The 25,793-nt window shown below is 34.4% G+C and overlaps 1 protein-coding gene and 1 pseudogene across 1 annotated transcript; both read right to left on the reverse strand.

The window, feature by feature from the left end:
* Positions 1-7,446: 7,446 nt before the first annotated feature.
* On the reverse strand, positions 7,447-9,246 carry LOC139879919 (probable carotenoid cleavage dioxygenase 4, chloroplastic; annotated as a pseudogene).
* Positions 9,247-16,569: 7,323 nt separating this feature from the next.
* LOC139880077 (probable carotenoid cleavage dioxygenase 4, chloroplastic) lies at positions 16,570-18,619 on the reverse strand. The gene is made up of 2 exons (XM_071865461.1): positions 17,292-18,619; positions 16,570-16,966 (listed from the first exon to the last, which is right to left on the reverse strand). Exons 1-2 carry the CDS (start codon positions 18,617-18,619, stop codon positions 16,570-16,572), a joined length of 1,725 nt encoding a protein of 574 aa, XP_071721562.1.
* Between the last annotated feature and the right edge of the window lie 7,174 nt (positions 18,620-25,793).

Genomic DNA, 25,793 nt, shown 5'->3' on the forward strand with positions numbered 1-25,793 from the left:
TTCGGAATATCTTCTTCTTTGACGCGTAGTTGATGATAGCCCGACCTTAGGTCGATTTTCGAGTAAACACATGATCCTTGCAATTGATCAAATAAATCATCAATTCTCGGTAGTGGATACCGATTCTTGATAGTTAACTTATTTAATTCACGATAATCTATACACATTCGGAAAGATCCATCTTTCTTCTTGACGAATAAAATCGGAGCTCCCCACGGTGAAGTACTTGGTCGTATGAATCCACGGTCCAGTAATTCTTTTAACTGACTCTGAAGTTCTTTTAACTCGGACGGTGCAAGTCTATATGGAGCACGAGCAACCGGCGCAGCTCTTGGTACAAGATCTATTTGAAATTCTACAGACCTGAAAGGAGGTAGTCCCGGCAACTCTTCCGGAAAGACTTCAGGAAAATCTCTTGCCACAGGCACGTCATTGATGCTCTTCACTTTTTCCTTCGTTTCGACTTTATTAACATGTACTAAGATAGCATAGCACCCTTTCTTCAAGCACTTTTGAGCTTTCAAACAACTAATGAGTTTTAGCTTTGAGTTACCCTTCTCTCCATAAATCATTACTGGCGTTTTATCCTTACGAGGAATGCGAATTGCCTTCTTGACACACACAACTTCAGCTCCTATTTTGGACATCCAGTCCATGCCGACTATTACATCAAAACTTCCTAATTCTACGGGTATCAAATCAATCTTAAATATTTCTCCGGCTAAATTTATTTTACAATCACGGCAAATTTTATCGGCTTTAATTAGTTTACCATTAGCTAATTCAATCATGTACTTAGCATCAATTCAATTTAGCGTAAAAGTCTCTACTCACGTAACTTCTATCGGCACTAGTATCAAATATAATAGATGCGGATAAGTTATTAATGGTAAACGTACCCGTAACAAGCTCCGGGTCTTCGAACGCCTCTCTAGCATTAATAACAAATGCTCTTCCACGTGCAGATCCGTTATTCTTCTCTGGATTCGGGCACTGACTCTTATAATGACCCTGTTTCCCACACCCATAACAGGTAACAGTGGCCAAGGCAGTTCTATTTGCATTAGTGGCAGGAGTCTTGGTGCCATTTGTATTTGTAACAGGAATCCGACAATCTTCAGCAAGATGACCCCTTCGATTACAATTTTCGCACACCACATTACAATAACCAGAGTGATGTTTGTGGCATCTGTTACATAAAGGATTTCGTCCTTTGTAACCTGAGTTTGAACCGCTACCCGCACCTTGCGTGGTTTCTTGTTTCTTGTTGGATTGTTGATGATTACCTTCCCACTTTCTTTTGTTTCCCGATGTCTTGACATCGGTGTTCTTATCCAGAATAATCTGGTCCATCAATTCGTTCGCCATGGTGATAGCTTCATGAATAGTCTTGGGTTTGGATGCTGTAACATTTGCCTTGACCTTTTTAGGCAAACCGTCTTTGTACAGTTCAATCTTTCGTTCTTCGGTTGGTACCAATTCAGGACATAGCAAAGCTAATTCCATGAATCGCTGATTGTAGTTGGTGAGTTCAGTACCAACAGCTTTTCAGGCTTCGTAATTCAGCTTCCAACTTCCTAACCTCGTTCCTTGGACAATATTCGTTGATTAGCATTGTTTTAAATTCTTCCCAAGGAGTATCATAAGCTACATCTCCTCCTACGGCCTTCACATAGTTTTTCCACCACGTGAGTGCACTATCTTGTAGGGTGCACGATGCATACTTGGTCATGTCCTTCTCAATACAACCACTGATTTTAAACACAGACTCAATCTTTTCGATCCACCGGGTTAAACCGACCGGTCCTTCTGTTCCACTGAATGATGAGGGCTTGCAACCTTGAAAAGTTTTGTAAGTGCACCCCACACGAGGATTTGGGTTAACTGCAGCACCTCTTGCAGCCTCGACCCATAACATTCTGTCGTTCACTCGCTGATTGATGAGTTCCTGGATTTCTTGTTCCGTCATTCGGTTCAATCGCGCCATAATCTTCAATAAGAATGAAAAATTAATTATTCACATGGAATATTATAGATGTAGTATGTATTTACAGTACATCGTAGCTTATTAATAATATGAACCAGTTATTATTATAAAAGCCTTTTCTTCTTATTAGCGTTTTATAATTATATCTAGGGTAGTACCTACCCGTTAAAGTTCATACTTAATAGCTTAGTACGAAAATCACTTACTACCACCCAAATAATACTTAACCATGGAAAATTATTGCATTTCACACTTCACTATTTTACATATGCTTATCTTACATCAAACATTAAGCAAACCACACTAGTAATATTATACAAAACATTATATGATCCCATGGTTTAAAACAACAGCGCATCATTTAACCCAAAGCGTTTGTGTTCAAAGAAATCGCTTAAAGGTTATCCTGGTTGTCTCCCTGCGTTTTGGCTGAGGAACCGAAGAACTGGATGTCGGGATAGAACTAATAGGAATAGCGGGAATAGGTGTGGAAGTATCTGGTGGAGTTGGTGCCACAACATCCTCTCTAGACTCGGGATTTAGATTTTCCATTTCAGTAGCCTTTCGTTTCTTTCCTCGTTCGAACTTGTCTTTCGTAATTTCCTGTATTTCTTCCTCCTCAGGATCACTTTCCGGTTCCTCTTCAATTGATTCATCCGGAACTTGTGAGTCTTCCCCAAAGGTGTCGTTTTCATCATCGGATAGATTAATGACTGGAATACCATCTGAATGGTCTGGTTCGGAGTCGCTGAATGTGATAATAAGTTCTAAGCCAGACATCTATCACATAACAACTAGCACGTTAATACCACATAATATTTACATATTAATTTTTAACCAACAAGGATAAGTAATAGTTTTCGAAATCAAACACGGTCAAAGTCCAGACTCACTAATGCATCCTAACAAACTCGATAAGACACACTAATGCAAATTCTCTGGTTCTCTAAGACCAACGCTCTGATACCACATGTCATAACCCGACCTTAACCATAAGGACGAATACAATAACATATGATTTCATCGCGAGGTATTGACCTCTTTTCAAAAATATAAGTCTCAACAGTTTGGATTGCTTATCATGTTGGTAAGGTTTAATTTATGTAAATATTAATCTCATAAGTATAGAACGATCGGAAAATTCCGGGTCGTTACACCAAATAATCATAATCCCCAATACACATAATTACATACTAACCGTTGATAACGAATCTATTTCATCATCAACATTCTTGTTTAGCCTTGCGCTAAACAACATCATACTCAATTACATTGGCTAGTGTAATTGATTACTTTCTTTAACATTGATTGTTCAGCCTCGGCTAAAACAATCTTATCATCAATCATAATGATTTAGCCTCAGCATTTACAACCATTAGATAACTAGCCTCGGCTAGTAACATCAATATTAAGTGACGGACCTCGGGCTATCGCAATCATTTCATCATAACAAGTGACTAGCCCAGCTAGAGATGGCATCGGACCAGGTTTGGGTCGGGTCAAGGTAATCCCAGTCCGAAATCCGATTAAGAAACTCAGTCCCAAACCAGGTCCCATATTCGCGCGGGTCCCCATTTACTTACTAACTATCGGGTTTCCCCACGGGTATTCGAGTCCCCATTTACTTATTAACTATCAGGTAAACGGGTGTCCTCACGGGTATCCGAGGCTCTATCTATAATAAATACAGATATATTTGAACTATTAGATCCATTTGTATTATATTAAGTAGCTTGTCCATTGTTGCTAACTGGGCCGGGTATACGAATTCGAGTCTTTTTTCGGGTATACGGGCCAGGTAACCGGGTTTGTGTCTAAAACTGTGGCCGAACCCGGATAAATTTTTAAAGCCATCCCCATACCTGGCTTGCGGACCCACAAACCCAGACCGAACCCGACCCAAAAATGTCGGGTTTCGGGTTTCCCCATCGGGTACGGGTCTTTTTGCCATCCCTAAGCCCAACGCTAACACATCATATCATCAAAACAAGTGGCTAGCCCTCGCTAGCACATCATTTTATCAACAACAACAACAAGCATATAGAAATTTGGGCACTTATATTGCACAATGATAAAATATGCACAATAGTTAATATGATAAGTAATGATATCATATGATATAACCACACAAGATTATATGAAATCTGTTGCACGGATACAATCCGAAATCATATAACCATATCACCCATTTAACCCCATAAAACGCACCTTAGGCGTTATAGTCGCAATAAGATTCTCTGCACGTTCTAAGTACCCTACATTCAACATAATAAACACATTTACAACTCGGGTGGCAGTGGGATGATGATTGCTCTTGTCACATGTGTGGGGACCCGGTGTAGGCACTTTTCCGGCATCGGACTCTTTCGAGGTGAGTCTGATGGGTTTCAAAAAGAGACACATGGTCGAAGTGTCACTGCCAAACGTACACCTTTTAACATAAACATAATTTACACATTATCACATAATTAGACAAGAATTGATCATGATTTTAAATTGGACCGTTTGACTCCCCTCCTAATTTTCTACAAATATATGTATCATCACTCTTCTAATCGATTATCACTATTTTTATCAATTTGATTCCTTCTCATTCAATGATTCGTGAATTTCTTTTACTTTTACTATATTAACAGATTTATCAAAATCCTCAACTTTTTCATGCCATTATCTAAAACCGATATACAACTTTAACTAGTTAGTTTATATATATATATATATATATATATATATATATATATATATATATATATAACAAATGACAACTTTACTACAAAACAATTCATGAACTATTACACTTAATTTGTCTATAGTTATGCCTGATCCTTCTCAACATCTGATCAGCATCGCATCTTTTACATATAAATACAACTATTCAATAAAGCTTGTTATCTTTTACATATAACAATAACGATCAAGATCACAAACCTGAATTCTAAGGACTCTATACCTTGGTTTCTATTGTACCAAAAACCTATAAACAAATTAACCATGTATGACCCAAACCCGAATTCAGCTTTCACACTATGTGGTATTCCAACAATCTGACCAATTAACTCTATGAATCAGCCCTTGAAATTAATTTCATATTAAGGTAGACTTTTTAAGCTTTATGTGGGTATAAGATACATTTTAATCGGAGTTACAGTTAATTTACTATGATTTTTATAAAACAACGTTGAATTGGATCATAAAACGTGACCTGCGGAAAACGTGACCTGCTGCTGCTTTAATGGTGAACTGCAGCTGTAAACAGCAGTTTATGCAGCTCAAATTTCAGCAATGTCACTCAGAAAAAAGCAAACCAAAAACATCCTAAAATTTGATACATATTTTGTAGTTTTAATATACAAGTTTTTATACATAATCTGAATCATCCAACAATTTATTCCCATTAACATTAACTATGTGTTTAACTCTTGATGTTTTTGATCTATCAAAATAGACCAACAAACACTTGTATCCTGACTTTAAAGTTTCACCCTTTTTTTTTTAACCCAAATGGACACATTTCGACCCACTTTAACAATTTAGGTAACCATTTGGGCTTGCTCAAGTGGCTACCAGAACTCCTAATGAAGGTGGAGGTCTCGGGTTCGATCTTTGGCACCGTAAAACGTCCAAGGCATTCTCTTGAACCTAATTAGGGATCTCTAGTAGAAAGTGCTTTATCCGGCATCGAGGTGACGTCTGGGTTCCCGAAGTCCGAGGTTTACCTGCTACAGGCAGCCAACGTGCTCGTTCATAGTGGGTTCTCAAAAAAAAAAAAAAAAAAAACACAATTTAGGTTAGCAACACAACTAAATTTACTTATATACGGAGTAGTTTTCTTGGATCATTAGATGTTTATTACTCCGCAGTATTATATTTTTAATTCTTTAGTATTAGAAATCTATATCAATAAATAATTTCAACCTCCTAAACATCTAAGTATTTACTAGCCAATTAAATCCGAATTTTAAGTTCTAGGTTGGATAATTTTATTTAGTTAATACTATTTTGTGTCATGCAACAACATTACCCACTAATCCCAAGTTTGACATAAACCCTAGAAGTAAATGAGATAGGAGATTTACCTCAAAGTATGGATGATAGCTTGTGGATTTGGATTTGATTAAACTCTTGAATAATCCAACACCAAACCCCCTTTATCTTCTTCATTGATCTCCCTCACTTTCTTCTCCAATCTTACACATTGTTCTTGGAGAAAATGAAGGTAAAGAAACCCATTTTAAAAATGCTTCTGCCCATTATTCCGAATTTTACATAATTAGCCCTAACGCTTTCAAGTTTTAATAATTTATACCACCTCCTAACTTTAAATTACATTTTGATCCAAATTTGACTATGTTTGCTGTCTAGTCTACTATTGACTTTCCAATATTCAACATTATTGACTACTTTTTGAAGTACAAAACAAATTATTATACCTTGCTATATTTTAGGATGTTACTTGTAATTCAAACAGTATAGCATGTTTTGATACAACTGATTATTTAATTATAATTTTTAAAACACATAATTAATTCTCAAAAAGCAAATTCAAACACCCTCTAAGAGCACGAGGAGGGACGTTAGTTTAGATTATTTAATTATCAATGGTCAAAGACGCCTAAAAGGCAGCGTCGATCGAGACGGGTGCGACAATCGGTTCTCGATGTTTCCGAAGGGGAAAGTTGAAAAAATTCTACTCTTAGAGATCATAAACGATGTCGTCTAGAAAAGGCCTAGTAGTTTTAGTTATTAGGAAACGACGTGATTCCCTATTTTCTTTTTCTCCCTTAAACTTAACTAGTTGTGGAGCCCTCGCTTTGCGCCGGGGCTCCGTTTTGAATGCGAGTTAAAAAAAAGTCTTGGTCTATTTTGTAAAAAAGAATTTTTTTTCGACATCTAACATTGAAGGGTTGTTCTTTTTGTGAAAGTTGCTTCTTTTAGCGTTCGGGTTTTATTTAAAAAAAAAGTTAGTAAAGTGGGGGTTCGATTTGTATTTTAATAAAAGTTAGGGGTTAAGTTTGTGAAATTTGAAAAAAATATACGGATAAAGTGGGAGTTCGATTTCTATTTTAATAAAAGTTGGGGGGTTAAGTTTGTGAAAATTGAATATTAGTAAAAAAAAGTTAGTAAAGTGGGGGTTCGATTTGTAGTTAGGGGGTTAAGTTTGTGAAATTTGGGAAAAAATATACGTATAAAGTGGGGGTGCGATTTGTATTTTAATAAAAGTCGGGGGTTAAGTTTGTGAAAAGTAAAAAAAAGAATAGTACTATTCATTTGGCCTTTGCCTTTTAGATATAGGTATATAATTTCCATTTCAAGCTAAAAATCGTGTATGTTGTGATAACTTCGTGCAACGACCACATAAGATTACTACATTAGTCCATATCATACAATGATACAAGATCCTATATTCAAAGTATAATTAATCCACAATTTAAAACTATCAAATTTCATACAGTATTTTGTTAAAGGTCATTTTCCCTAATGAATATTCCGTGTAAACCATAGGGCACTCGTTAAGACAACTTCACTTGTGCAACAATTTCTAGACTCGATGATCGAGCATCCATCACCAAGAATTTTGACTCACCAGAGCTTTCATCGTGAACATAAGATACCACATAACCATCATCCTCTTCCGAGTTTGAATCCTCGGGGTCTCTTGCAACAAAAAATGGTTCGCCTCCAAAATAATTTTCTCCATAGATCCGACTAGCCACAATTTGCTCGTGTTTATCTTTATTGTTTTCCGATGCTGAGATGTCAAGCTTTACCACCCCTAATGTTCTCATTATCGATGTTTTTTTTGGTCTTTTCTCATTTATTGCCGAGTAAAAATACCCGTTTGTCGCAAGACTACATATTATTATGGATCGGATTGCAAAGAAAGTAAGGTTATTTATTCTTACAAGAGATCTTAGGTTCAAACCTCATTAGCAATATATTTTAAAATAAATAGGGATAAAAAGGGTCAAGAGATAATCCAGTTAGTTAATTTGTGAATAAAAATACTAACCCTACCAAGATAGACCGCAGATGAAAAACACTATCCCAAAAAAGTGCGTTGAAATCAACCTAAGAGTATCAATAATTAAGTCTTTGTAGAGACTTAAGGCATGTGTGAGGTGTGCATATATATTGTTCAACTACAAATGCAGTCCAAAAAGATGTTTTGTGTCACATGTTCTTCTTGGCAACGTATGCTTGATTGATCATGGGGTACTCTATGTTATCAGTCAACGTAGATTTTCGCGACACCACTCCGATCCCAAAGCGAATAGTTACTATCTCCATACAGGGTTCGGTCATATATATCCGCTCCATAAAATGTTCCATATGCAATATATTCGACGCCACCAACACTACAACTTCAGCTCCATCATCATCAATCTCGTCCCACGCATTAACAACATGTAATATATTTAATCCAGACGCATCAAACCACTTAATCTCGGACTCATTTATCGCATATCGTGGAAGAATACCAATTTTTGGGACTTTTTTTGGATCAACACTTACTAGACGTCGTCCACGAATAAAGTTCATTGGATCTACTCCAAGTTAAGTATCAAAAATGATTGCATACTTTTTAGTAATAGCCAAGTCATGTGTTAGTAATGATTGTTTCATGGAGAAGAACGGAACATCGGGATGCTTATTTCCATTTGCATCGAAACGAAAGTATGTTAAAATAAGGATCATGTGTTGCCCAATAACGAAATGCAAAAGCCTCTTTAGTCTCGGGATCAACCTTGGGGTGGGCCGTCATGTTTAAGGTAAGTTTACCATTAAAATCATGACAGCCTAAGGTTATTACGTCTAAGGTTATAACCTTGGGGTGGGTCGGGTGTACGCGTTATGGGAAGATCGGATTCGCATAACGCGTACACCCGACCGCCAAAAAATGCTACATTAGTGTTTGCAACACCAAAACCTTTACTCATGTCATAATGTCCCAATATAGCACGTGCATTATATAATATAATATACGAGCAAGAAAGGGACCAAGATTTTGCATACCTCCAATAACATTTAACTATTTAGGTAACCACTAAGTGGCTACTAGAACTCCTAATGAAAGTGGAGGTCTCAGGTTCGATCCTTGGCACAGTAAAACGTCCAAGGCATTCTCTTGAACCTAATTAGGAATCTCTAGTGGAAGGTGTTTTATCCGGCATCGGGATGACGTCAGGGTTTTCGATGTCCGAGGATTACCTGCTACATGGAGCCAACGAGCCAACGTGCTCGCCAACGTGCTCATCCATAGTGAGATTCTCGAAAAAATAAACAATTTAGGTTAGCAACACAACTTAATTTACTTTTATAGTTTTCGTGGATCATTAGATGTTTGTTAGTATTATATTTTTAATTCTTTAGTATTAGAAATATATATCTATATCAATAAATAATTTCAACATCCTAAACATCTAAGTAATTACTAGCCAACTAAACTCGAATTTTAAGTTCTAGTTTGGATACTTTTATTTAGTTAATACTATTTTGTGTCATTCAACAACATTACCCACTAATCCCAAATTTGACATAAACCCTAGAAGTATACGAGATAAGAGATTTACCTCAAAGTACGGATGATAGCTTGTGGATTTGGATTTGATTAAACTCTTGAATAATAATCCAATACCAAAACCCTTTAACCTCTTCATTGATCTCCCTCGCTTTCTTCTCCAAAATCAAACTAATTGTTCATGTAGAAAATGAAAGGTAAAGAAACTCATTTTAAAAGGAAATTGATATTTCCACCATCACTTTTACTTTTTTCACCTAAAATGTCTAAAATGCCCTTAATGATACACTTGCACAAACCTTTTAAAACATTCTAATATAATTTAATAAGGAGTAAATTATATGAATGGTCCTTGTGGTTTTACTTAAATTACACCGATAGTCCCTAGTTTCTAAAAATTATAGCGCTAGTCCCTGTGCTTTTTAAAAAACTCAGCGCTAGTCCAAATTATAAAGTCTGTTACCAAAGACCGTTAAAAGATTCCATGTGCTAAGCACATGATGGGCATAAACGACAGTTTACAAAAATCGTCTGCCTTAGTTTATAACCACAACCGTTCCTCATTCTCCAAATTAGGGTTCTATTGGTTTCGCTACTTTGCCAATTAGGTTTAATTTTTAAATTGCTGCTATTCTTGCTCTTGAGTTGTTCGTATCGTTTAGGTTATCTTCTAATCGACCATATTGTAGCTGAATTAAGCGAAACGGTAAGAAGAATTAGTATGTTCAGGTAAGAAGAATTAGGGTCTTTTGTTGTTTATTTAATTTTTACCATCATAAAGAAAAATAGCTGAATTAATCTATGCTTAAATAAAAAAATGTTACCTCAAGAATTGGTGAAAACTTGAAATTTAGGTAAGGGATGAAGACAATCGATGAAGGTTTCACTGGGCTTTTAAGCTTTTGTACTTCATTGATGTTTTAATCTTTCATAACCTGATCTTGATTTTACATTTTTACGTAAATATAAGTCCACGTGTAAATAATGATACTACAACAATAATATGTTGAAACTTATTACTTATAGCAGTCTTCTGGCTTCTTTCTAAGACCAAAAGGATCATAACCATAGCTGCATATTAAAAAAGTTATAAAAAGTACATTTTTATTGTATCTTGTGTGTATATGTTGGTATGTTTGAGTGTATATGTTTAACTTACTCTCAGGCAACTTCACCATTAAGGTACTCAGGGATCTCTGATCGGTCCAAAAGACTTTCGGCAAGAAAATTCTTCTCTCAGTACCTGTAAAACTATACATTTTAGTTTGTGTTAAGTATTCGGTTCAAAAACTAATTACTAAATATCTCATGGTATATATTAAAAAGTAACAGTAATTTAGACGTATGACACATGACACATGACACATGACACATAACAAGTATGTTAGACGTAAGGGTATTAAAGTTCGATTTTACTTTGGGAACTGTCAAACTGATGTCAAACATCTGACTGAGTTTGTTCAAGGCATGTGAAATACCTTTACACGATAACATTATTTCTAATAAGTTGTGCAATTGATATGACTCGATCATAAATCATTATAATTTCGACCCAAATCGAAACTATAATTTATATCAAGTTAGTTGCGACTCATGACCCAAATGATAATGCGTACACAATTGGCAAAGTAGTTGTGACTCATGACCCAAATGGTAATGTGTACCCAATTGACAAATTAGTTGTGATTCACGACCCAAATGTTAATGTAGTCAATTAGTAAAGCATTATAGTGCAATGAAGAGCAGCAGTTTATAGAAACTGAATCCACGATTAACTTAATATTATGGTCTTTACAAATTTCTAAAATTACTAATATGCCCATCAGTTAACGGAGGAACATAACAGATGTTTATAAATGGACCAGCGCTGAGTTTTTAAAAACTACAGGGACTAGCGCTATAACTTTTAAAAATTAGGGACTACCGGCTTAATTTAAGTAAAACCACATGGACCATTCGTATAATTTACTCTTTAATAAGAGATGTTTTAGCAAAGAACCATGAAATGATGGTAGAAGAAATAAAAGTCAATGTTAGAAATATCATCTTCTATTTTAAAAATGCTTCTGCCCTTTATTCTGAATTTTACATAATTGGCCCTAACGCTTTCAAGTTTTATTCATTTATACCACTTCTTAAATTTAAATTACATTTTGATCTAAACTAGTTGTGGAGCCCTCGCTTCGCGCCGGGGCTCTGTTTTGAATGCGAGTTAAAATAAAGTCTTTCCTTTTGTGGATCTATTTTGTAAAATTTTTTTTTTCCGACATCTAACATTGAAGGGTTGTTCCTTTTGTGAAAGTTGCTTCTTTTAGCGTTAAAGTTAGTTGATCTATTTTGTAAAAAAAAAAAAATTTCAACATCTTTTGGTAGCATTGAAGGGTTGTTCCTTTTAAGAAAGTTGCTTCTTTTATCGTTGGAGACAAAAAAAAAATATGTAGCACAATAGTGGCCTATGTGGGTCCTACTGTTTGAGCGCAGTGTAGAAGCCGGTAAAGCGTGGTGGGTGTTTTTGGTATTAGTGATGAGATAAATAATAATTTATAATATAGGTATAAAGTAGGGGGTTCGATTTGAATTTTAATGAAAGTTAGGGGGTTAGTTTGTAAAAAATAGAAAATTGAATAGTACTATTCATAACAAATAAGACAAATTTTGTCTGTTAGTTATATTGGTAATTTGACTATGTTTACTGTTTAGTCAAATATTGACTTTCCAATATTCAACATTATTGACTACTTTTGAAGTACATAACAAATTATTATACCTTGGTATATTTTAGGATGTTACATATAATTGAATCCGAATACGTATAACATTTTTACTACAACTAATTTTTTGATTATATTTATCTGAAACACATAATCAATTTTTAAAACACAAATTCAAACACCTTTTAAGAGGACGAGGTGTGACAACCCGGAAATTTCCAACCAAATTTAAACTTTAATCTTTATATGTTTCCGACACGATAAGCAATATTTGTTAAGTTAAATTTCAAGAATTTTAAACTATGTTCATACATTCATTCAACCTCGACCAAGTTCCAACGATTCACGAACCATTAAACGAATATGATTATATATGTATATGTGTATATATATTATAACTTGAAACGTAAACAAAATATTAGATTAAATACTTTATATGATTGTATCTGTTTCAAAATATTTATCAATGAAATTAGAAGATAAGATCAAATGATTGAATTATCAGATATATTGAATTATGATTACAAGTCTCTGTTGAAAGGCCCGCGTTGATTTGAGAAATCTTTCCATTTTAACAATATTCAGAAAATGGTAAAGTGATTTATAAATAAGAACAAATTGTCAATCATTGAGAACTAGACAAAGGATAGTGGAAGATTGAATCTCATAAAGACTCGATTGATCTATTTAGTTTCAAACGTACAAAAACGTTTTCAGTTTAAAAAGAACTTTATTATTAAAATGTATATAACTTTTATAAATATCTAGAACCACTTTTGACAACTCATTACTTAACTAGTATGATAAAGATAACGATATTTATATTTTATTTTATTAAATATATATAACGATTTAAATTAATATTATATATATTTATACGCGTATTATACGTATATAGTTTTATACTTTTACTATACTTAAACTTTACCTTTACTTTATTTTTACTTTACTTTAACTTTAATAATTCACTTTAATAATTCATACTTTAATAATTCACTTTAATAATTCATACCTTAATAATTCACTTTAATAATTCATACTTTAATAATTCACTTTAATAATTCATACTTTAATAATTCACTTTAATAATTCATACTTTAATAATTCACTTTAATAATTCAAAAATCTATTATAAATAGAATTCAATAGGTTTCATTATTTCATATAAACTTAAAAATATTTTTCTCTAAACTCTCTCAATCGATTTACATATATATATTTACTCTGTATTATTTCAAGATATTATTAGTATACATAAAATATTACGACGGAGTGCTATCCGAGTGATTTCGAAATTGTTTTTCGAGTAGGATAGGATTAAGGAAATTATGGGTTATAGCTATGGAGGTGATTGAGTATGGTTCATGGGTATGCTCGTAAGGTCAATATAGTGTTTATCATTTCCGTTGCGTCTACGTACCTTTCCTGCAATATTGAATCTCAATATTGATACGTGAGTACTCATAATTTAACTTTTACATACTAATAGTGTATCCCTGACTAGTGCTCGAGTATTTAGGATTATGCATGCTTGTACTTTTGATATTGCCCTTAGACAGGTTAGGTTGAATCTTGAATTAGTTACACTTGCGGTTGAGATAAGGTATAAGATATGCATGTCCTTGGAAAGCTAGCGAAAAAATTAAGGACTTTTCCTTTAGATATCGAATGGTTTTCATGAACGGATTAGAAGTTATAATCAATTGAATTTTCTATATTTTTATTAAAAATGATTATTATTATCGTCGTTTTTTATCGTCGTTCTAGTTTTATCTTATTATTATCATTATTATTATCTTTATCAATAAAATGGATTTATCATTAAAAATTGTTATTTTTTTTATTATTACTATCGTTATTATCGTTAAAGTTATAATTAGTATTATTATTATTATCCAATTATTATTATTATTATTATTATTATTATTATTATTATTATTATTATTATTATTATTATTATCATTATTAATATATATATCATTATTTAAAAATGGTTATTGTTATTGTTATTATTATTATTACTATATTATCATTAAGATAATTATTAGTATTATCGTTAATAATGTTATAGTAACTATCATTATTAATATTAGTGTAATTAAAACAAATATTTGTAACACCTAATTATTTTGATTACTATTATTATCATTATTATGAACACGATATAAAAGACGATTAAAAGCTATTAAACGAAATGATTAGGAAATAATGAGTAAGAGTATCATGATGAAATTAAAATATTATAAGATATTGATTTAGATAAAATTATCGTTCTTATTATTTTTATCATTACTATTATTATTAAAAATATCGTTAGTATTAAAACTATCATTTTAACAAAAATTATCATTTTAATAGAAATGTCATTGTTACTTTAAAATATCATTATTATTATTATTTTAAATAGAATTATTATTTTAAAGATAATATTAAAAATTATCATAAATATTAAAGTTATCATAATTAGAATTATCGTTTTATCATAATGTCATCTTAGTAATTATAAATATTGATATTTTTATAATAATAATTATTATTAAAAAAAATACAACTTTTACTTACTATCATTATAGATATTATTTTATCAAATAAATATGTGATACAAACATATTTTACTACGTGTAATAACTTACTTTAATAATACCTATCATATTATCTTTATGATATTGAATGAACCCTATAAAGTTTATTACTTAATATATATAAAAGTATATTATATTATATAAATTTAATATAAAATTTTATTTATTAATAAATAAATTATATTATTTACTCTAATAAATCTTTTAAAAATATTTAAAAATATAAAACGACGATATTTAAACTATATATTAATCATGTATAGATTTTTGGAAATTATTTTGAGTCAAATTTACTTTTGTTGACTTTTTCATATTAGTCTCGAGCATTAGGATTGTGGTACACTATGACTTGGCCTAATTTGTTAGACAAATATTGACCAACACATAATTATATATAATTAATTTAGGTTCGTGAATCCGAGGCCAACCTTGCACTTGTTCAATGACGTTATATGTATTTTTACTACGAAATACAGTATGTGAGTTCATTTGCTCCCTTTTACTCTTTACGTTTTTGGGCTGAGAATACATGCAAATGCTTTATTAACTGTTTTACAATATTTATATGCGTGAGTTTCATTAATCCCTTTTTAAATGCTTTTGCAATATATATTTTTGGGACTGAGAATACATGCGATGTTTTTTATAACTGTTTTACGAAATAGACACAAGTAATTGAACTACATTATATGGGTGAATGATCGAAATCGAATATGCCCCTTTTTATTAAAGTCTGGTAATCTAAGAATTAGGGAACAGACACCCTAATTGACGCGAATCCTAAAGATAGATCTATTGGGCCTAACAAACCCCATCCAAAGTACCGGATGCTTTAGTACTTCGAAATTTATATCATGTCCGAAGGAGGATCCCGGAATGATAGGGGATATTCTTATATGTATCTAGTTAATGTCGGTTACCAGGTGTTCACCATATGAATGATTATTTTTGTCTCTATGCATGGGACGTATATTTATGAGAACTGGTAATGAAATTCTTGTGGTCTATTAAAATGATGGAAATAAATGATTATGATAAACTAATGAACTCACCAACCTTTTGGTTGACACTTTAAAGCATGTTTATTCTCAGGTGTTAAAGAAATCTTCCGCTGTGCATTTGCTCATTTTAAAGATATTACTTGGAGTCTTTCATAGCATATTTCGAAGAACGTTGCATTCGAGTCATTGAGTTCATCAAAGATTATTATTAAATCAATTTATAGTTGGATAGTGGATATTATGAAATGGTATGCATGCCTGTCAATTTTCGATGTAAAGAAATTTTGTCTTTTAAAAACGAATGCAATGTTTGTAAAATGTATCATATAGAGGTCAAATACCTCGCAATGTAATCAATTATTGTGAATCGTTTATAATGTATATGAACGGGTCATTTCACGAGGAGCGATGTTAGTTTGTAAGATTTAATTATCAAAGGTTAAAGACGTCCAAAAGCCAATGTCAGTCGAGAGGGGTGCGACAGTCGGTTCTCGGCGTTTCAGATTGGCAACGCCGAAAAATGCCTACTCTCAGTTCTCCAAGTTAAAGCATTAATGATGTCGTCCGGATAGTTACTAGGAAACGACGTGATTCTGTATTTTCTTTTCTATGTTAGACTTAGTTTCCATTTCAAGATAAAAATCGTATATGTTGTGATAACTTCATGTAACGACCACATAAGATTACTACTTTAGTCCATATCATACAATAATACGAGATTTTATTGTATTCAAAGTATAATTAATCCACAAATCAAAACTATCAAATTTCATATTTTCTTAAAGGTCTTTTCCCTAATGAATATTCCGTGTAAACCATAGGGCACTCGTTGAGGCAGCTTCACTTGTGCAACAATTTCTAGACTCGGTGATCGAGCATCCATCACTAAGAGTTTCGACTCACCAGAGCTTTCATCGTGAACATAAGATACCACATAACCATCATCCTCTTCCGAGTTTGGATCCTCTGGATCTCTTGCAACAAAAAATGGTTCGCCTCCGAAACAATTTTCTCCATACATCCGACTAGCCACAATGTGCTTGTGTTTATCTTTATTGTTTTCCGATGCAAAAATGTCAAGCTTTACCACCCCTAATGTTCTCCTCATCGATGTTTTTGTTGGTGTTTTCTCATTTATTGCCGAGTAAAATACCTGTATCGCAAGACTACATATTATTATGGATCGGATTGCAAAGACAGTAAGATTATTTATCTTCAAGATTCTCAGGTTCAAACCTCACTAGCACTATATTTTGAGATAATTCGAGAGAAAAATGGTCAAGAGATAATCTAGTTAGATTGTGAATAAAAATACTAACCCTACCCAGATAGACAGCACATGGAAAACATTATCCGAAAAAAAAGTGGTTGAAATCAGCCTAAGTGTATCAATACTTAGTTAAGTCCCTGTAGAGACTAAAGGGCATGTGTGCATATACATATTTATATTGTTCAACTAAAAATGCAGTCCAAAAAGATGTTTTGTGTCACCTGTTCTTTTTGCCGACATACGCTTGATTGATCACAGGGAACTCTAAGTTATCAATCAACATAGATTTACTCGACACCGTCCCTGTCCCAAAGTGAATCGTTACTATTTCCATAGAAGGTTCAGTCATATATAATCGCTCCATAAAATGCTCCACATGCAATATATTCGACGCCACCAACACGATAACTTCACTTCCATCATCATCAATATCGTCCCATGCATTAACAACATGTAGTATATTTATTCCAGGCGCGTCAAACCACTTGATCTCGGACTCATTTGTTGCATATCGTGGAAGAATACCAATTTTTGGGACTTTTGTTGGGTCAACACTTATTAGATGTCGTCCACGAATAAAGTTCATTGGATCTACTCCAAGTTGAATATCAAAAATGATTGCATACTTTTGAGTAATAGCCAAGTCATGTGTTAGTGATGATTGCTTCATTGAAAAAATCGGAACATCAGGTTGCTTATTTCCATTTGCATCGAAGCGAAAGTAAGTTAAATAAGGACGTGTTGCCCAATAACGAAATGCAAATGCCTCTTTAGTGTTGGGATCAACCTTGGGGTGCGCCGTCATGTTTAAGGTGAGCTTACCATTAAAATCATGACGACCTAACGTTATTATGTCACCATCGTCTTTCACTTTGATTTCATAGGGAAGATCGGATTCGCATAATGCGTACACCCGACCGCCAAAATATGCTAAATTAGTGTTTGCAACACCAAAACCTTTACTCATGTCATAGTGTCCCAATATAGCCCGTGCATTATATAATACTACACGAGCAAGAAAGGGACCAAGATCCTGCATACCTCCGATAATATTCGGAACGATGTATGATCCAACTTGGTGCTCAAAACTGTACTTATTTGTTTTCACATATCGACAACAAAATGTAGCTCTGCCTTTAGAAATTCGTAACGATTGCATCATTCCATCCCCATCGAAGTAATGGTGAGGACCATTAGGGGTAAACTGTGGGTTTGGTCCGATACGAATATACACACCTTCAAGACTTGAAAGGATGGACGATGAGCCATGTATGATGTCACATTCAGTGGGACTTAGCTCATCAACTGGTCCGAAATTATCACATAGGACGTGGTTAGGGTCTACTGATAAGTGAAGAGGAGGATCAATGAATTTGATGATTGCTCTTTCAAGCATGACAAATAAGTTTTCGACTAACGATTTTCTTAAATCGAAATGAGTATGGTTCGATCCTTGTTCTGACCGTTTTTCGGTTATTCTTGTTTCTTGTACCTTTTCAATATTGTTTCGTTTGGAAACGGACACGATGAAACTTGAATGAGATTTCATGATATTTGAGAGAGAATATGATTTGGTGCATCGTTGATTAATTAGAGGTGTGTGGATTGAGTGCAACAAAGTTGTTTCCATTGCTAAAATCTTTAGAAACTGAAATGTTAATGTTATTATAATTAACTTGAGTCTCCATTTAAATAGGATTAATGGTTGGTAACTTTAAAATCATGTGGTGATGATTTAACCATTATCTAACACTTTTTTTAACGGCAATAAAATTAAAAAAAAAAAAAAAAAAGAAATTTTCTATCAAGAAGTTAGGAGAAAATTATAAAGGGGGAGAGACTTGACCACTATCTAACACTTAATAAGATGGTTCATGGTTGGATTGATTGATAAGAAGATTCAATAATTTTCATGTGGTAGAGTGTGTAGTTCGATTGTTCTGGTAGTGATTTTTAATTTGTGTAATGGGTAAGTTTTAGTGTATCGCCATACGGTCATGTATCGTTGTTAATTTTGTAGGTCTAAGCCCTCTATAACTATTAACTAATTTAATACCCACATTACAAAAGGCTATTGATCAAACCCTCGTTAGAACTATAACAATTCGTCATTAAAAATGGAAAAATTGTCAAAATGCCCTCGCAAGTCGCAGGGTAACTTGCGAGCCTTGCGACTTGAGCAATGCCCCGTCATCATCGAGAAAACTAAGGTTGTGAACGATTGTGGTCAAGTCGCAAGGTGCTTGCGAGCCTTGGGACTTGGTGATACTGGTGTTTTATGGCTTGTGATCTTGCGAGTTGGGTCCAAATCATGTATTTGCAAGGTCGCAAGGTGACATTGCGAAATGAGGTAAGGATATTAGAAACGTCATATCTTAGCACCCATAGCTCCGATTTAGGCACCTTTTGTTAATATTTATTTTTTCGAGATCTATCCGTTGGCAAACAGCTGAATGCGGTATGTTCCAAAAAATTTCCAAAATTCGGTCTCGAAGACCTTTAATTTTGTTGTTTTCGTTGATTTTGACTATTAAACGCACTTTGACCGCTCATAAGTTGCTATAGAACCTTCTAGAATGTGATTAGTTACATTCTCCACCACTATTGATTAAAACTAAATGAATACCCTGAATTAATTTGAAGCGCATTATACAACTCGAAACTCACACATTTGTAAATAAATTACAACTAGCAAACGGTCATTTTTTGAACAAATATTGGGAAGTTTGTTTTAATGAAAACACATAGAGATCTCTAAAAAATACACTCTTTCATAAAAAAAAAAACAACGGTGCCTAAATACGAGCTACGAATCAAAAGTTATAGCGATCTGAAAATTTCCGTTCGTGCCCGACCGCTCCAAGTCGCAAGGTCGCAAAAACATCTTGCGATCCGGAGTTCGCATTGGCATCCAATCTCAAGGCACCTTGCGACTTGCGAAGGCATTTTGGAAATTTTCATATTTTGAGGGCGAATTGTTATAGTTCATTTGAAAAATGGGCGTTTTGGTCAATAACCCCATTCTAAAACGAGTACTCCCTCCTCTCTAACTAACATACGATACAATTAAATTTCATGGAACGACCAAATGAGCTTATATCAGTTGGACTTCCTACGCTGATGGATGCCTATTTTCTCTCCTCCGAAGTCTACAACAAACGGTTTCGACATAACAAAGCTTACAATGTATTTTCGCACTTAGGCGACCAATTTTAATGTAAGATGACTATTTTGTCCTTAGGTTTATGTGTGCCTTATTATATACTTTTATTTTAATAATATGTTTATTACTCCCTCCGTCTCATCTTAAGTGTCCACATTTCCATTTTGGGATGTCCCATATCAAGTGTCCACTTGGAATTTCAACCAATCAAAATGAGTTATTCTGGAGAGAGAAGATTTCTTATTGGTGGAGAATGGAGTTAGTGGGATTTCCTAAAACTGTATGCAAAAAGTAAGTGGACACTTATGGTGGGACGGATGGAGTATTATTTAAGTATGCGGTTAAGACCAGTTTGTGACAAAGGTCACAGAACATGTTCGTTTGTTAAATGTGGACTCAGTTAGGGTTGCCAAATTAAGTACGAAAGATATCAGATAACTGATAAATACCCGTATGTTGTGGGGTATGGGTTTTAATAATTCTTAAGAGTGTAGTCAGCTTCTCCTTTTTCATGTTCTTGAAGCTTCTAAACAAAACCCGTACTTTGTTTTATCACTCTCACAAACCCTAATTGAATCTAAGCTAGAAATTGGATCAAGAGGCTTTAAGGAGTGATTATTATCATCCTTGTGATCATCCTTTCAGGTTGGCATGTTTGATTTGTTGTCTGAATTCTTAGAAATTTGGGGTTTTGTGTTCTTGAGTAAAAGTATGCACTTTGAGCTTGAATCTTGTTGAAATGTGTTTGTTAGTGTTAATAGATGTTAGAATTATGTTCTATAGTTTTTATATGATGTTTGTAAGTGAGTTTTGTGACCAGAACTTGCCTAAATCAAGATTTGGGGTCAAAAAATGCGAAATAGCGAGCTGGAGCTGTTCTTTAGCTTCCACACTTTTGACAGCTCAAACACGCGGTTGAGCACGCATTTTAGGACTCAACCATGCGGTTGAGGGCTCAACCGTATGGTTGATGGCTCAACCACGCGGTTGAACACTTGTCAGCTTTTGGTAAAATTGAAAAGGGCATAACTTTCAAACCGTAACTCCGTTTTCAATGAATAAACTATCGTTGGAATCGTCTTGAGGTCTACTTTCCAATGATATGGTTTTAAGAAGCTGGATAAATCTTTATTTTGGTCAGAAAAAGGGGTTTTAGGGTGTATGTCTTGTTTTGCACACATGTGAATGTTGTTATTGATTGAGGTTATGATGTAGACTTATCTCATAGTGAATACATGAATATATGTGTTGACTTACAGTATGTATCAATGTTTGATGTTGTGTATTTTGGGTTGAAACCCGTCTAAACAGTTGCTACTACTGTTCTTCATCACTCGCACGAGTGAGTCTTCACTCGTACGGTTGGGGTGGTCAACCGTGTTATGAACCGTGCGAGTGAGCAGTTAAGATGATACGTACGGTTGAGATGTGACTCGTACGAGTCACTGGTCACTCTTGTGGTGAACCGTATGGATCATTTGATTCATTGATGGGTGTTCAGTCATAGACCAAACGTACGAGTAAGTTTTCAACCGCACGGTTGAGTGTTCTCAAACGTGCGAGTGAGGGTGTTACTCGTACGGTTGGCAGACCAGTCATAAAGTGCTTAAGTGTTGGTATCTGGTGTTATTGTCTTGTTGTCGAGTTGTTATCAATACATTATTACTGACTGTGTTATGTCTATTCTCAGGTGGAAAAGATAAGGAGAAAGCTCAGTAGTCAGAATCTGAGCCGTTGCTGGAAATTGGTGAGTGGGTCTATCTTCAGATAGAGTTTAAGTAGAAAATCATGCTACAAAACTTCACGATTACACAAACTTGAATCTATGGAGTGATGTGGGAATGGAGGTATGAGTTAGCGTAATATAACGACACTCGATCAATGTGGTTATATTACGGTAAGTCATACCAAAGTTCTAATGACACCTGATGGTGATTGGACTCGATCAACCTAATCACCACCATGTGCCATGTACATGACTTCATTTATCTTGTTGGACATCCGAAAACTCAGAGAATATTGATAACAACCATACCAAGGACACACCTTCGATTATTGTCGAATCATATCTATGCTTCCAAATGAATGACAAATTCTTTCAACTTCAAACACATGTTATACGTGTATACTATCTCGTTTTCACGCAGTTTTATCGACGAACTACAAAATGCTTGGTACGCTCACATCGAGGCGGAAACTTCTCTCACCTTACACTCATACTTCTGTATAAGGAAATCTTTATTCTAAATTCTCAATGGGGGGAGAGACTCTTCACGTTATACTAGTATTCACCACGGGGGTGGATAGTCCTAACGAACGTTTTCGAAAACCGATAAATCTTCCGCCGCGCGAAATTCTTGAGAAACAGGAACTTGTTCCAACAAATGTTTTCAGGTCCTAACAAGCTTGTTCAAATGTATCTTAAAAGAACTGTACCTCGTTTCGGATCGAGACCCTCGTTTCACTTCTAAATTTCGGGGTGCCTTACAAAAAGCCTCGGGACCACATCTAGACCTGAGTACAACACATCAACCACAACCCGAAGGACCAAACAAACATACGATTCAAACCTTGGAAACCATAATACGAGTTCGTGTTATCAACTTCAAAAATACTTGAGGAAAAGTACTTACCTTTAGTCAAATTCTCTTACTACAAAATTTTCTTTCGTGTATTAACGCCGCACCTTTTCGAAACTTTATATGACCGCAATTATCGTTCTACAATTTGTTGGGCCGACGTAGGCAACAATCAAACCATCGGAATTGAACTCATTCATGAAATAACCGTTAAGATCGTTCAAATCCAAGAGAGGTCCAAGACGATCCGTAGTCGCCAAAAGAGCCATGCAAATGTTAGGCGTAAACCTCTCAAATTCCAAGTGGGAAACCGCGTAACGTTAAAAGTCACACCTTGAGGTGGTGTAATCCGTTTCGAGAAATGTAGGAAGCTAAATCCGCGATACATTAAACCTTTTGAAATCTTGGGGCGTATTAGACCCGTTACTTACCGTTTCGAATTCCCAATTCAAACAAATTCCGTTCACCCTACATTCTGTGTATCAAACTTAAAGACGTGTCTTGCGAAACAAGAACTTGTTATCCTCTTTGATGCACTTACTATCGATGCTAAACTTCACTTCCTAAGAGGACCGGTTGAAACTATGAATCGTGAAACCAAACTCTGAAACAACGTAAAACCCCGACTGTCAAAGTTTGTTGAAATACCCAAGGAAGTACCTTCACTTATCCGTAGAATTGACAACGCAAGATCTCGAGGGAGAAACAACGACTACTACTTCCAACTAAATTTCGGGACAAAATTTCTTTTAAGGTGTAGGTAATGTAACATCCCGCATTTTTCCGTTAAATTATTTTAACGCCCGTCATGTTTTTTTTTTTTTTTTTTTTTTGATAATATCTTCCGTTATCTAAATTCGTACCTTTCGTTGACTAACATTCTAAATATTTCCGTTATTTGGTTATAACATCTCCAGGTTACTCTAGCGTTTTTAAAATATTCGTTCGGTTAATTCACGTACCCGCTTTCAAACTCGAGGGACCGAGGTTGCCAAGGGGCCAAACTAGTTGACTAGGTCAACTAGTCAACCCCATCTCATCCATTCATTCATACTTCCACCTCCCTCCTTCTTTTTCCTCTCTAGCTCAAGAACCCATTTTTAACATCTTCAAAGAATCATCTTCTAAATAAATTCAAGCAATCAAACATCAAAACAAATTACATATTCGTGATCCTCTCATCATCCTCTACATTTTGGTACCAATTTCATCTCGTTTGGGTAACATTTCTAAAACTCTAGATTTCTCTAATTCGTATTTTTGACTTGAAATGGTGTTAGTTAGTGTCTATGGCTCGTGTCTAGCATGAATATATGAATTATTTGCTCGATCTTGTTGTTTTGCATAAACTAGCATGAACTTAAAATGGGTGTGCTTAATCTTGAATTTTGAATGATTAAATATTGTTTTAATGTTAAAGTTCATGTATTAAATGTGTTACTAGCATCATTAGCTTCATTTTGATGTGTAGGTTGATTTAGAAAAGCTTCATTTACAAAATGATTGAATTCATGATTTTGATTAGGGTTTGATGAACTTTGAAATGAACTTTTGATGCGTTGAACACTATGAAATTTTGTTAGTAAGTGTTTAATTGTATTGTATGTTTAATTACCTTCGAAACGGCATATCGTATGTGTAGATTGAATTCCCGAGTCAAGAAATGCATATTATGAATTTGAAACTTTGATTTTGAACGATTAACGATCATTCGACGAGGTTTTTATTTTTTGTAAATGATGTTTTTGTTTCATGAAATGTATTTAGTTGTATTTCTCGTCAAAATACCTTTCCAACGATATAAGATACGTTTTTTGAGTGTTTACGGTTCATAAGTTATGGTTGTTTGAAGTTGGATTCGTCTAAGTGTTAAACTGCCCCAGAATTGCTGAACCAGACACAGTCTGAGGCAGACTGCCCAAAAATATCCGTTTTCATTTAATTCTAGCTATGCTACGCATCTCTGATTGACATGAAACTTGGCCAACATGCTCATATATGATTTCTAAGCTTAGGAAAATAGTTCGGGACCCGACCCGAACGTGTTGACTTTGACCAAGTTTGACTTTTAGTCAAACTTAACCAAACACTTATGCAATCGTTCGAACGTACCTTTATACTTGATTCTTGCATGAAACTTGACAACGTGATTCACATGCTATACTATTCGAGTCATAACGAGCCATAGGACTAATTGAACACATTTCGCCCGACCTTGTGTCGTAACCGGTTAATTGATACAACTTACTTGTTTAGGTCAAGGCTAAGCAACTTTCATGCACACGTTTACTTTGTGAAGTACATTTATACTCGTGCACTCGAGGTGAGATCATAGTCCCATCTTTCAACAACTTTTATACTTTTAAATCATGGGATGAGAAACATATACAGTTTTATACTACATACTTTTATGCTTTGAACACAAGTACGAAAACAAACATTCCACGTGCGAATTAGAACAAAAATCCTCAATTCGATTATCATTAGTTGCACTTGCCGGGTGTAAGCAAGAACTTATGTTGTATGGCCATATGGGTTTGACAAACCCTCATTCGGAAGGTTCGCTACCGTTATGCGGATGAAATATATTTTCGAGAAACAGTGTATGTTCTAACACTATTTGTGATGGGGTAACGTTGGTTAAGCATTGATAATTGGGTGCTCGCGAACTTACTTTTGGAATTCAAACGATTTGGAAAATCGACTATACTAAATCTTGTGGTTTAAAACAACGTTTACTAATACACCTATGATTTCACCAACGTTTTTCGTTGACAGTTTTCTATATGTTTCTCAGGTTCATACTTGGCTACTTGATACATGCTTCCGCACACTTTGATTACTTGCTTGGGGTCAAGCATACATGCATACGCTAGTGATAGCACTTTTGGATTCAAGCATATTGTTTACATACTTACGCTATTTATAGCAACCGTGATTTTCAACTTATTATGTCGCAAGTTATTTCATTTATACTTTAC

This window comes from Rutidosis leptorrhynchoides, chromosome 1 (assembly GCF_046630445.1).
Source record: "Rutidosis leptorrhynchoides isolate AG116_Rl617_1_P2 chromosome 1, CSIRO_AGI_Rlap_v1, whole genome shotgun sequence".
Classification (NCBI taxonomy): domain Eukaryota; kingdom Viridiplantae; phylum Streptophyta; class Magnoliopsida; order Asterales; family Asteraceae; genus Rutidosis; species Rutidosis leptorrhynchoides.

What these genes read in the sequence shown, in the direction of transcription:
- LOC139880077 (XM_071865461.1), bottom strand. Translation starts at nt 18,619, where the DNA reads ATGAAATCTCATTCAAGTTTCATCGTGTCCGTTTCCAAACGAAACAAT. An exon ending in TATGTCGGCAAAAAGAACAG is followed by an intron (nt 16,967 to 17,291) that starts GTGACACAAAAC and finishes AATAATATGTAG; the next exon opens with TCTTGCGATACAGGTATTTT.